We start from the raw sequence: 12818 nt of genomic DNA, 5'->3' as shown, positions 1-12818 counted from the left end.
AGCGTCACTATGGACGATCGAAGGGGCCATCAAACCTTTCGTTGACGGCACAGTGGAACTCTCAATGAAAGCACCAATGTCGGTGTCAAAACCGGCGGATCTCGGGTAGGGGGTCCCGAACTGTGCGTCTAGGATCGATGGTAACAGGAGACGGGGGACACGATGTTTACCCAGGTTCGGGCCCTCTCTATGGAGGTAATACCCTACTTCCTACTTGATTGATCTTGATGAATATGGGTATTACAAGAGTTGATCTATCACGAGATCGTAATGGCTAAACCCTAGAAGCCTAGCATGTATGACTATGGTAATGAATATATCCTATCCGGACTACGCCCTCCGGTTTATATAGACACTGGAGGGATCTAGGGTTACATAGAGTCGGTTACATAAAAAGGAATCTTCATAGCTAGTCGCCAAGATTGCCTTCCACGCCAAGGAGAGTCCAATCCGGACACGGGTAAATTCTTCAGCCTTCACGTCTTCACAGCCCATCAGTCCGGCCCATGGATAACAGGCCGGACGCCCGAGGACCCCTAAGTCCAGGACTCCCTCAGTAGGAGCCAATATGAGCATCCAGGTTCCGCTATTGGTTAATGACCGGAGACGTGTCTCGGTCATGTCTACATAGTTCTCGAACCCGTAGGGTCCGCACGCTTAACGTTCGGTGACGATTTGTATTATGAGTTTATGTGTTTTGATGTACCGAAGGTAGTTTGGAGTCTCGGATGAGATCGGGGACATGACGAGGAGTCTCGAAATGGTCGAGACGTAAAGATCGATATATTGGACGACTATATTCGGACATCGGAAAGGTTCTGAGTGATTCGGGTATTTTTCGGAGTACCGGAGAGTTATGGGAATTCGTATTGGGCCTTAATGGGCCATACGAGAAAGGAGAGAAAGGCCTCAAAGGGTGGCCGCACCCCTCCCCATGGACTGGTCCGAATTGGACTAGGGAGGGGGGCGCCCCCTTCCTTCCTTCTCCTTCTCCCTTCCCTTTTTCCTATTCCATGTGGGAGGTGGAATCCTACTAGGACTAGGGAGTCCTAGTAAGACTCCACACTTGGGCGTGCCCTATGAGAGCCGGCCTCCTCCTCCCTCCATCCTTTATATACGTGGCCAGGGGGCACCCCATAGACACACAAGTTGATCTGTTGATCTCTCCCAGCCGTGTGCGGTGCCCCCCTCCACCATATTCCACCTCGGTCATATCGTAGCGGTGCTTAGGCGAAGCCCTGCGTCGGTAGCAACATCATCACCGTCATCATGCCGTCGTGCTGACGGAACTCTCCCGTGAAGTTCTGCTGGATCGGAGTTCGCGGGACGTCATCGAGCTGAACGTGTGCTGAACTCGGAGGTGCCGTACTTCGGTACTTGGATCGGCCGGATCGTGAAGACGTACGACTACATCAACCGCGTTGTGCTAACGCTTCCGCTTTCGGTCTACGAGGGTACGTGGACAACACTCTCCCCTCTCGTTGCTATGCATCACCATGATCTTGCGTGTGCGTAGGAAATATTTTGAAATTACTACGTTCCCCAACAGAGGACGGCCCTAGAGGGGGCGCGCCAAGGGGGGAGTCCTACTTGGACTCCTAGTCCAAGTAGGATTCACCCCCTCCTTCCTTCCACCGAAGAGGGAAAAGGGGAAGGGAGAGTGAGGGAGAAGGAAAGAGGGGGGCCGGCCCCCTCCCCTAGTCCAATTCGGTTTGGGCAGGGGGGCGCCCCTCTCACGTGGCCTCTCCCCTATCCTCTAATAAGGCCCAATAGGCCCAATACTTCTCCAGGGGGGGGTTCCAGTAACCTCCCGGTACTCCGGAAAAATGCTTGAATCACTCGTAACCATTCCGATGTCCGAATGCAACCTTCCAATATATGAATATTTACCTCTCGACCATTTCGAGACTCCTCGTCACGTATGTGATCTCATCCGGGACTCCGAACAAACTTCGGTCATCAAATCACATAACTCATAATACAAATCGTCATCAAACGTTAAGCGTGCGGACCCTACGGGTTCGAGAACTATGTAGACATGACCGAGACACATCTACGGTCAATAACCAATAGCGGAACCTAGATGCTCATATTGGCTCCTACATATTCTACGAAGATCTTTATCGGTCAAACTGCATAACAACATACATTGTTCCCTTTGTCATCGGTATGTTACTTGCCCGAGATTCGATCGTCGGTATCCTCATACCTAGTTCAATCTCGTTACCGGCAAGTCTCTTTACTCGTTCCGTAATGCATCATCCCACAACTAACTTATTAGTCGCATTGCTTGCAAGGCTTATAGTGATGTGCATTACCGAGAGGGCCCAGAGATACCTCTCCGATACACGGAGTGACAAATCCTAATCTCGATCTAAGCCAACCCAAAAAACACCTTCAGAGACACCTGTAGAGCATCTTTATAATCACCCAGTTACGTTGTGACGTTTGATAGCACACAAAGTGTTCCTCCGATATTCGGGAGTTGCATAATCTCATAGTCAGAGGAACATGTATAAGTCATGATGAAAGCAATAGCAATAAAACTAAACGATCATTAATGCTAAGCTAACGGATGGGTCTTGTCCATCACATCATTCTCTAATGATGTGATCCCGGTGATCAAATGACAACACATGTCTATGGTCAGGAAACTTAACCATCTTTGATTAACGAGCTAGTCAAGTAGAGGCATACCAGAGACACTCTGTTTTGTCTATGTATTCATACATGTACTAAGTTTCCGATTAATACAATTCTAGCATGAATAATAAACATTTATCATGATATAAGGAAATATAAATAACAACTTTATTATTGTCTCTAGGGCATATTTCCTTCAAAAACCACCCTAAACATAATAAAAATTACATCAAGGCCCCTGAACCACCCAATGACTACTACCGCCACCAGAATGAGCCGCTAACGCCTCAGTGCTTCCTTACAGGAGTTGGGCTGACCTTGTTAATGACAACCGAAAAGTCTTTCTGCATGTGCCCCTAAGGACCAGCTCCTTGGAGCCGCGGTTGTCATTGTTGAACCCTTGAATCGATCCGGAGCGCTTGACATCAGATATTTTTGTCGTTGTGCATGACGAGAAACCCTAACATTGTCACCCAAGGAGACGACAAGAATCTACACCAGAGGCTCGCCGACTCCATCCTAATGGACAAACTTGAGAAGGATCAAAGCCTAGAAGACCACCTCAAAGATGAAGCACTGCCCTAGTGAGGACTGAAAAACCCTAACCTAAACTAATAGCCGAAGCCGCACCAGGATTCACTTCCCTGCCACCGGCTGTCGGAGCGGCATGTAGAGGGGATGAAAATCCACGGGCTAGTCAGAGGAGCCTGGAAGGAACGAGATCTTCACCCTAGCCGCCGAGCGCCGTTGAGAGGAAGGAAAAGACGTATGTCTGGGGGGTCTATGTGGTTGTCCAGTCCTCCTTGTTGCTTTCTTTTTCGGGATAACGATTTGTTTTTCATATCGTTGCCGCTGGGGTCCTCTGTCTTCGACCATCCACTTTGTGGCCACTGTGCTAACAATGCTTCTCTGATTCTAGTGGCGCTTTGGAGATTATGAGGCGGCATCGAGCTTCACTGACAGGGTGTCGCTGGCGGGTGTAGAAGAAAGATGACATCGATTTCACAAGAACTTATGTATAATTAATTTTTGTAAGGTTGTTCTATAAGGATTGACCAACTTTGATACATGTTTTTTTTTTAATATATATGTTTGCTGCATCACGATTTAAGGAAAACACCCAACACATGTGTTTTTAGAATGTATATGTCACACACATGTTGAGAGAAATGATTACAATCTGAAGATCATCTATCCGCAAAAAGGAAAAAAACAACTGAACATCGTCGCGGGTTCTGGGCACTGGGGCTGGGCCACAGCCCATTTTCTCGGGTTACTCCTATAAACGCCGTCGGCTCGTCCCGAGACGAACGGCGACTGCTTTCCATTCCACCTGGGGCTCGGGCGCGACCAACGACGGACGAGCAGCAACAATGCTCCGCCTCTCCCGCTTCCTCCCCTCCACCTCCAGGTCAGCTGCCGCGAAACCCTAAACCCTAACCCTCCTCCTCCCCGTCTCCGCTCGGCGCGACCCCCGCCTCGCGCGCCAAATGGGAGACCCTAGCCGCCTCAGCCGCCGCCGCCGCCGCCGTACCATTTCCCTGTCCCCGTGTCCCGATTTTGAGGGTTGGTGTGCTTGCTGATGCGAATCGGCCCCTCGACCGAGTCCGTGAAGGCGTGTGTTCGGTCGATTCGGGGGATTTTATTTTGCGGTGGCCGTAAAGGTGGCTGGGGGTTTTCTTAGGGTTTAAGCGTTGACTCGTGGTCAGAGCACGGAGTTGGCTACCTGTTGATTTCTCCCTTTTAAATTTCTGCAGAATATGGCCATGTTGTTTCTAGGCGTAGATTTTGATGCTATTTGCGCTCTGACTGTTTCATTTGCTGGAGAACAATCATCCTAGTCATACTGTTAGGATCAAATTTGGTCATCATAGTAGCTATATGTTCATATGTTAATCAGTGCTCGAAGTGCATAAATGTGTAATTGATACAATGACCAACTAAGACAGTAAATTGTTAGTGCCAATTTTAATAGTTTGATGTGCCCTAATTATTGCACATCTAAGTGACCCAATCAAACGTAAAAAGGAAAATAAAAATAATAAAGAAAATACCCACACGAATCTCCATGTAATATTAGTGATATACTCCCTCTGTAAAGAAATATAAGAGCGTTTAGATCACTAAAGTATATTTGTTTACAGAGGGAGTAGGACTTAGATGTGCAATACTTAGGGCACATCTAGATGTGCTTTAGCAAAACAAAATTTGATACTACCAGGATCTCATTATTGTTTCAACTTGATGCTGCTTGCCACGCCCTTGTAAAAATGATGACACCACTGAAATTAGCAATTTGTTGTTACCTGATTAAGTTTAATCTTGTTCAGTTTTTCCTTCTGTTTGACATGCTTTGTGATTTCTCTTGTATTTATGTACAGACACAGAGGGCCTCATCTTAAATATTATGTGTTCTGTTTGTATACCCTATGTGATTTCTCTTGTATTTATGGTCTGTTGGTTTGTATAATGTGCGCTTTGACTTCATTTGGCCCTCCACATGTAAGGTTTGATGTATGTTCCTTGTACAACATATTGTTCATAACTACAAAATCATGATTGTAACAAAAATACTTCCAGATATTATCACATAACCTATCTATAGCTGTACTGATTGTTGGTTAAAAATATTGTGAAGTTTGAATATTGAAAAGCATGTCTGACTTATAGAATTAAACAGATGGATCATTACCCAACCTTTAAGTTAGAGACTCTCAAGTAGTTCTTTGTTGTAATATCATTCTGCAGTTTTTTGACCAGTTGCAATGGGTGTACAAATAAGTTTTTCTTTGTCCTTTTCAGGGGAGTCACTGACCTAAAAGATGTTCTCTGGAGCGGTTCGTTGACATTCAAGCATGCGCTTTCGACTTCAGCTGCAAATGTTGATGGTACAGCCTTAATTTATATACTTATTCTTACACAGCCCGCTACATGCTTCAATCGCTGACTGCAAGAACATCTTTATCTGCAGAGAATGCATCTGTTAAAAAGTATGCGAGCTACACTGTGTTCAAGGGAAAGGCTGCACTTTCTATAAGTCCTATCCTTCCTTTATTCACCAAAGTCGAAGTATGTTTACTTTTATATCTTTGTGTTCCACTTCTAAGCTTCTAGCAAGCAATGCCTTCCAATATATATGATTTTTTGTATGTTATCAGTCTGGAGGATCTCGAGTGGACAGGAATGGGTCAGTAATGTTGACCTTTTTCCCGGCAGTTGGACAAAGGAAGTACGACTATACAAAGAAACAGGTAAAATATTTTCTTGTGTATTTGGTATTTCCTAGTGGTAGAAACTGGTCATAAGCAGGTCAATTCCTAGTCATAGCCCATTTTATCCATATTCTTGCCATGAACTCCAGACCAAATCAATACTGTGACCAGTATTCATATCCAAAGCATACATTACCATTGCTAGTACTGTTATTACTTTATGTTGGATATATAAACTCCACTAAAAAACTATGAAGTGTTCACTTTTTAGTAAGCCATAACAAATGGAAGCGAACTTGCAGGATGTTTGCTACAATTAAAGAATGAAATTAATAGTTGTGTTTGGCATGAATTAGCTATGTACAGAACAATAGTCAAGAGGGAAGGAAGGTTCATCCTGCATTTAGTTCAACCATTAAAGCATCATCTGTAGTTTGTACCTTTTTTTTCTGTTGTTGGTCATAGGCTCATAGCTGGCAGCGAAGACCAAAAGTATCTTGATATTTCTCTTTATAACAACCGCACTGTCTTCTTTTGCATTTAAGTTCCTCTTTGTAAATTTGTTTTTGTACGCACAAGTGCACAACATAGGAATACATTGTCTAAAACTCGATACTGCATTGGGCTTTATGGATCTGGAACATTTATTTTACAGCTCTTTGCTCTGTCACCTACTGAAGTTGGGAGCTTGATAAGTCTTGGGCCTGCTGAATCATGCGAATTCTTCCATGATCCTTCCATGAAATCAAGGTTTGTAATAGTATTGTGCAAAGAATAAAAAGTTACATACATATACTTTGTGCTTTTAATTTTAGCCTTCTAACGACACCAACATTTCACCAGTCATGAAGGCCAAGTGAAAAAATCATTGTCAATTACTCCTCTTGGCAGTGACAATGGATACTTCGTTAACATAAGTAAGTTACTTACGGATTGTATTGCCTTTCTAAGTTCTAATGTACCTTATTTATTATTTTCGATAGTAATTGATTCCGCCCTCCCCCCAAACGCACACATCATTTTTGGGATGTCCAATCTCTGCCTTCTACATGGACCAAGCAAGGAGTGGACTAAAAATCATTTTATTAACGGAACATAATGTCATAATTATCCATGTCAAGGCCTTAGCATTTTCAGAGTTGCGAAGAAATTGTTCTCTTCATCACATGAGTCTGTTTTATTTTCTGAAAGGATGTATTCAGCATGCCTTAGATGACTTAAAAGGCTTTGTGCCTGCCTATGGCTACTTGACATTTGTACTTTTGTAGATGACACAATACTCAAGCTGTGCCATCAATCCGCCATAGCCTAAATCTAGAATGCTCAACAGAGCCTAGGAGTTGGTCAACTTGTGAATTATATTGGTCCTGCCCATGTGAAGTACGATCTCCTGCATTAATTTGACTTCCGAGGGATTTTATCTCTGAATCTTAAAACAACTGCCTGATAAAAGGGAATGATTCCGCTCTATACTTATCATCCTATTCACCATATTTATTCAGCACACTGTACAGAGCTATTATATTTTCTTTGTCCACTAGTGTGTCTGTATGTTGTGTTATTCTGCTAGCTTCCTTTTCTTGTGTTGTCACTGAATGATTTTGGCAAGAGATACATGACAATCTTCTTTTCAGCTGTTCTGAATAATGTGCAGAAGACCAACGAACGCCTTTCAGTCCCTGTAACAAAAGCTGAATTTGCAGTTATGCGCACGGCATTGAGTGTAAGTTTCCATGTTGCCATTCTCATCTATTGATGCAGAAGTTTATTATCAGGTTATCCTGACTACCCTAAATCCTGCTGATAATTGAATCATCGACAGATTTAGTCCAACTAACCGACATACTGGCAATGCATAACTAACAACAGTAGGTTTGGTGTACTTGAACTTTTATCATGGCTCTATTTCACCGCATTCCGTTTTATAGCATCAGGTTTGTGTCATACTGCATGGATTCACTCTCTTCCACAAAGTTGCTTGGTCATTGGCCCCTGGTGCTCATATTTGCTTTTCTATTTACGCGATTTTCAAGTATATCATTGTAACTACTAGTGATGACTCATGAGTCATAACAAGCAACTTCAGGCTGTTGCCAACAAATTTTGTGTTGTTGCTTCTCTATGATTACGTTACATGTAAACCGTCATTTATGATGTCTTTTGACTACTCAATATATGTATGCATTTGTGCAGTTTGCATTGCCGCACATCATGGGTTGGGACCAGGCCCTATCGACTCACCCTCAAAGCACCTCGACCTCAGCTAGCAAGCCTAGGTTCGAGCAGCCAAATCCAGCTTCGGAGTGGGACAGGTGAAGCTTTCCCCCTAGCAGCAGATCGCCGGAGGGCTCTAAACACCGCCACAGGTCGCCAGTGAAATGTGTGGAGATGTGGGATGTTGAACTGTGTTTCTTTTGTGATCAAACTAGGGAACTTTCATCAGATTTTATGGTACCCAAGGAGATTGAAGTTAGGATGAAAGCACCATGAAACCTCTTGTGTCTGTTCAGTGCACGTCTAGATTCATGGCGAATGTCTATTCTAGTTTAAGCTATAACTTGCGTTTGATGTCCTCAGTGGCTGTTCAATACTGTGGCCTGCGTGTGATTCAAATGTCTGGATGCTTGGGAGTCATTTGAATATATCACAAATCTGCCACAAACTGGAGTTAACTACAGCAACCATTGCCTTTGACGCACATCAAAGGAAAATAAGAATTGACAACTTAAGATTTATTTGACTTGCAGCTCTGCTTGAACAACCAACGAACACGATTCCACATATTCCTCTAACAAGACACTATACAGAGGGGCTATGGGGTGATGAGGTAGTGCCTTCGAACACATACTCTTTCAAATATCTAGACTACAGATGCTACAACAGCGATAAGATGATGCTGATCAGATTCACAAGAATTTATCTGATGTCTTGGGAGGACCAAGCAGGCGCAAAGAACCACAAAGAACCGGGACAGGCCACACACAAAGAGTTGGTTACAATCCAGCGGAGACCAACCCATGCAGTGTAATTATCCCAGACACGACGTTTTTGTCATCGACGACAGGCAGGAACTGCACAGGTGAAGGGGGCGACTCCATCTTCTCCATGGCTTCAACGGCCATTGCATCCGCGGTGATTGTCCTTGGGTTCCTGAAAGATGTCAAGCATGCCTGTTAGTGAAGGGGGCTATAGATCATATCAAGCATACCAACAGAACAAATGCAAAAGAACAGAAGGAAATTGGTTTGGGTTGATTCAGTTTTATAGCAAGATGATACCACATTCTTCAAAGCTACTTCTAACTTATGCTATTTGTACTCTGGATCTTGAGGGAAACTTAATGAAGTGACCAAAATGCGCTTGAGAAACAGATCGCACAGTGCGGGGTCATTGTGTTCTGAATGTGGCTAGCCAGTAGCATGTTGTCATGAACCACAAATCCCAGGGCATAACAAGAGTTACACTGAACAACCAATGCACCAGGCATGCGCTCACTCACTAGCAGCTGGGCAAATCACCATCTCCTCAGTGACAGCTCAAAACACCCTACCAGGTGGTCACTACAGGCAACTGGCATGCTGTTGCCTCTCACATCCACAGAATCAGCACTGCCCTCATGGGAGCTGTGGTCCTTTATTGGGACATGACAAGAACAGGTCAAGGACTGACAACAATACCCTCTGTTACCAGATCTTGTTGCACCACAGGACAATAACGAGGAGTACATTATTGAGCTATCAAGATCCTATCTGGGGCATCAGATTACTTTAACGGAGAAAATAAGTAACATTACTAGGTGGAAGACAACCATTGCTGGCAGAAAGTTCAATTGTTCAACACCAAAGATTCAACTAGAATGACCAATGAACAGAATAACTGAAATTAACTCTGAACAAAGGAAACTGGACTTATAACAGAACACTCGGTAGTCAGTTCTCATCATGAACTAACAGAATATTCATACGAGTAATTTACGTATATATTGTAAGAAATGGCACATTTGTAGATTTAGGGTACATGATAAAAATTTAGCATATATTTCCTGTGATTGTAAAAAGAAACACTTGTTAAACAGCGAGGAAAGAAACAAACGTCTCTTTTCATAACCGGTTTTATTTTTAACACTTGTGCTTAACTTCATCTTGTTTCAAAAGGTTCTTTATGCCAAAGATGGATGATATCTTTTTTGAATGATACCACCCATGGATGTTGTTGCCCATTTTACCATTTTCCAGAGAATTGTTCCAGAAGGTTTTCCAAATCCTGCCTCTACTAAAAAACATAACAACATACATAAAGACTGGGCAGAGACAAACCTGTTGCACATCTCTCCAACTGTTAGACTGAAAATAGCTGGCCCGCTTGCCTTGAGTGTACGCCGGAGGTCTCCGTCGGTGAAAGTTCCAATCAGATGATACTCATCATCAACCACAAGAAGACAGCCACAACCTTTACTAGTGAGCTCAGTAAGTTGATCCATTATCATATCTCCCTCCTTGCACAATGGAAGCTCATTTTGTTTCTTCATGACATCCTTAACCTGCAGGGAAATTTTGCAGGTTATGATTTTGGCACACTATTACCTGAAGAACATTCCACATGCACAAGAAAAGAACCAATTGTTTGGTTGAAGGATAACATAACTTCTCATGGTTACAAGATGCAAGTATTTCACATTATATGACCATATTATTATCTGTTCTCGTTTCTGGCCAAAGGAATACGTATTTTAGGTAAAACTCAATATGGTGCTAATAGTTTTTCAAACTTTGCATGAATATATAGATCAGTTAAATGTGTTTTAATATGACGACATATTATCAGTCAAGAGAAAATGATGTAGGCTTGCTTTAAATTGTGTAACCATACTACTAAACAAGAAAGGCAAAAACATGCATCCATCTGTTTAGCATGATTCTATTGTTACGCTAAATATGTGCCAAAGTATCTTCATTATCTGATGAACACAAGTGGAAAACAGCCTATCAACAGCAGACCACGTTGCTATAATTCCAAGAGGTGTCATAAATAAAAGAGAAGGCGACAAGAAGCCGCAGATAGAAACAAGATGTTGAATGGATAGTGACAGGGTTGTGAAATCATAACAAGCATGTGCCGCATCATGTGTACAGCATTTCCAGTTGGGAAAATGATGTATATGCTTGCTTTCACTTTTAACAATACTACTAAACAGAACAAGTAAAAACATGCATTCATCTAAGCAAGATTCTGTTGCGAAGTATCTATGCAGTTGCATGAGCACAAGGCGAAAACGACTTATCAACAGCAGACCACATCGTTATAACTCCACGACGTCTCATGAAAGAGATAGTGTCACAAATAGAAACAAAAAGTTGGTTGGATAGTGGCAAAATTGCTAAATCATGTTGTATCATGCGTACACCATTTCACGTGGGGAAATTATACAAAGAAGGCCACCGACACGCAATGTATCAAGTACAATTTAGTAATTGTAAGATCTGATTTTAGATCCGATGCCCCATTGGGTGTCTGCACACGGAATTGCCAAAAACTGATAGTAATGTTGAAAATGCAGGATAGCTTGCTGATGAAGGAAGGTATACCTTGAAGATGAGGGTCTTTCCGATCTTTCCGGCGGGGTGGTTTGACGCGTACTGGTCCCTGGTGAGGCGGCGCGCCTCCATGATGGCGGCGACGACGGTGTCGCCGAAGACCATCTGTATGGCGGTGGAGGTGACGGGCGCGAGGCCGAAGGGACAGACCTCCCCCTGCAGCGGGAGGTGCACGTTGAGGTCGCAGGCGGCGGCGAGCGGGCAGTCGGAGCCGGAGGCCGCGGAGGTGAGGGAGATGAGCTGCGCGCCCTTGGCGCGCGCGCAGGGGGCGAGCGCGAGCAGCTCGTCGGAGGCGCCGGACTTGGAGAGCAGCACGAGGACGTCCCCGGGGAAGACGGAGCCGATGTCGCCGTGGAGCGCGTCGACGGGGGAGAGGAACCCGGCGCGTGCGAAGCCGAGGGAGGCGAGCGTCTGCGCCAGCTTGCGGGCCACGATGCCGGACTTGCCGACGCCGGTGAAGAAGACGGCCCCGGGCGCGTCGAGCAGCGCCTGCGCGAACGCCGCCGCCTGCGGCATGTCGAGCCGGTCGAAGAAGTGGTCGAGGTGGCGGCGCTGCGCGTCGAAGAGCGCGGCCAGGTCCGACGCCGCCACCGTCGCCCGCGTCCCCTCCGTCGGCGGCGGCGCGCATTCCGCCGGGGAGAGCACCGGGAGCGAGCCCATGGCGGCGCGCGGAAGGTGCTCGCGGAAATGCCGCGGCGGCGAGGAGGGATTCTCTCTACGGTGAAACGGGCGCCGCGGGAGAGAGGGTGTGTGTGTGTCGTTTGCGCGTCCCCGCGGCGATCTGGAGTTAATCGGGGAAGTGCGCGACGAGCTAATTAGTTAGGGGATTTTGACGGTGGTGCGCTCTGGCGGTTTGCATGATTGCATCAGCGCTGCGTGTGGTACCATTGACGGATGCCGGTAGCATGGGGCGGGTATGGTCGCGCGGTGATTGAGGATGGCAGGGGTGTCGAGACTGCGGATAGATCGACCGACACGTCGAGCAAAGTGTGGGTTTACGGCCAGAGATCGCGACCCACGTGCTCTCATTCGCAGGCTCATCAAGTTTGGGACCCATCAATTCTTGTAGCATATGCAGAGTATCCAGACGATAAAATACATCCCTCCAAGCTGCGAGGCCAGCAAAAATGCTGGGCCTGGTTGCTCATGGTAGATTTCGTCAAGGACTTTGTGTAAAAATAAATCGTCGATGTCTCCACATGTCCCATATCGCCCGTGTCTTAGCGAGGAAAAGAAGTTAGGAATGGAGATATCAATGTTAGAGCATCTCCAACTAAACCCGGGCAAACGTCGGGCCGGGCCGGGTTTCGGGTCGGGCTTGTAAAAGCCCGACCTTTATTTCTCAAGCCCAAGCCCGGCCCGAAGCCTG

General features: G+C 45.3%; 2 protein-coding genes across 2 annotated transcripts; one reads left to right on the top strand and one right to left on the bottom strand.

Annotated features, from left to right (window-relative positions):
* The first annotated feature begins 3899 nt into the window (after nucleotides 1-3899).
* Nucleotides 3900-8431, top strand: LOC109766074 (single-stranded DNA-binding protein WHY2, mitochondrial). Its single transcript, XM_020324841.4, has 8 exons — nucleotides 3900-4054; nucleotides 5446-5531; nucleotides 5615-5712; nucleotides 5802-5894; nucleotides 6511-6605; nucleotides 6699-6772; nucleotides 7490-7578; nucleotides 8049-8431. The coding sequence occupies exons 1-8, from the start codon at nucleotides 4017-4019 to the stop codon at nucleotides 8169-8171; spliced, it is 696 nt and encodes a 231-aa protein (XP_020180430.1). The 5' UTR covers nucleotides 3900-4016; the 3' UTR covers nucleotides 8172-8431.
* Nucleotides 8432-8572: 141 nt separating this feature from the next.
* On the bottom strand, nucleotides 8573-12346 carry LOC109766073 (probable arabinose 5-phosphate isomerase). The gene is made up of 3 exons (XM_020324840.4): nucleotides 11441-12346; nucleotides 10172-10395; nucleotides 8573-9005 (listed from the first exon to the last, which is right to left on the bottom strand). The coding sequence occupies exons 1-3, from the start codon at nucleotides 12107-12109 to the stop codon at nucleotides 8849-8851; spliced, it is 1050 nt and encodes a 349-aa protein (XP_020180429.1). The 5' UTR covers nucleotides 12110-12346; the 3' UTR covers nucleotides 8573-8848.
* Between the last annotated feature and the right edge of the window lie 472 nt (nucleotides 12347-12818).

This window comes from Aegilops tauschii, chromosome 6, assembly GCF_002575655.3.
Source record: "Aegilops tauschii subsp. strangulata cultivar AL8/78 chromosome 6, Aet v6.0, whole genome shotgun sequence".
NCBI classification, from domain to species: domain Eukaryota; kingdom Viridiplantae; phylum Streptophyta; class Magnoliopsida; order Poales; family Poaceae; genus Aegilops; species Aegilops tauschii.
This window is presented reverse-complemented; position numbering and strand designations above follow the sequence as displayed.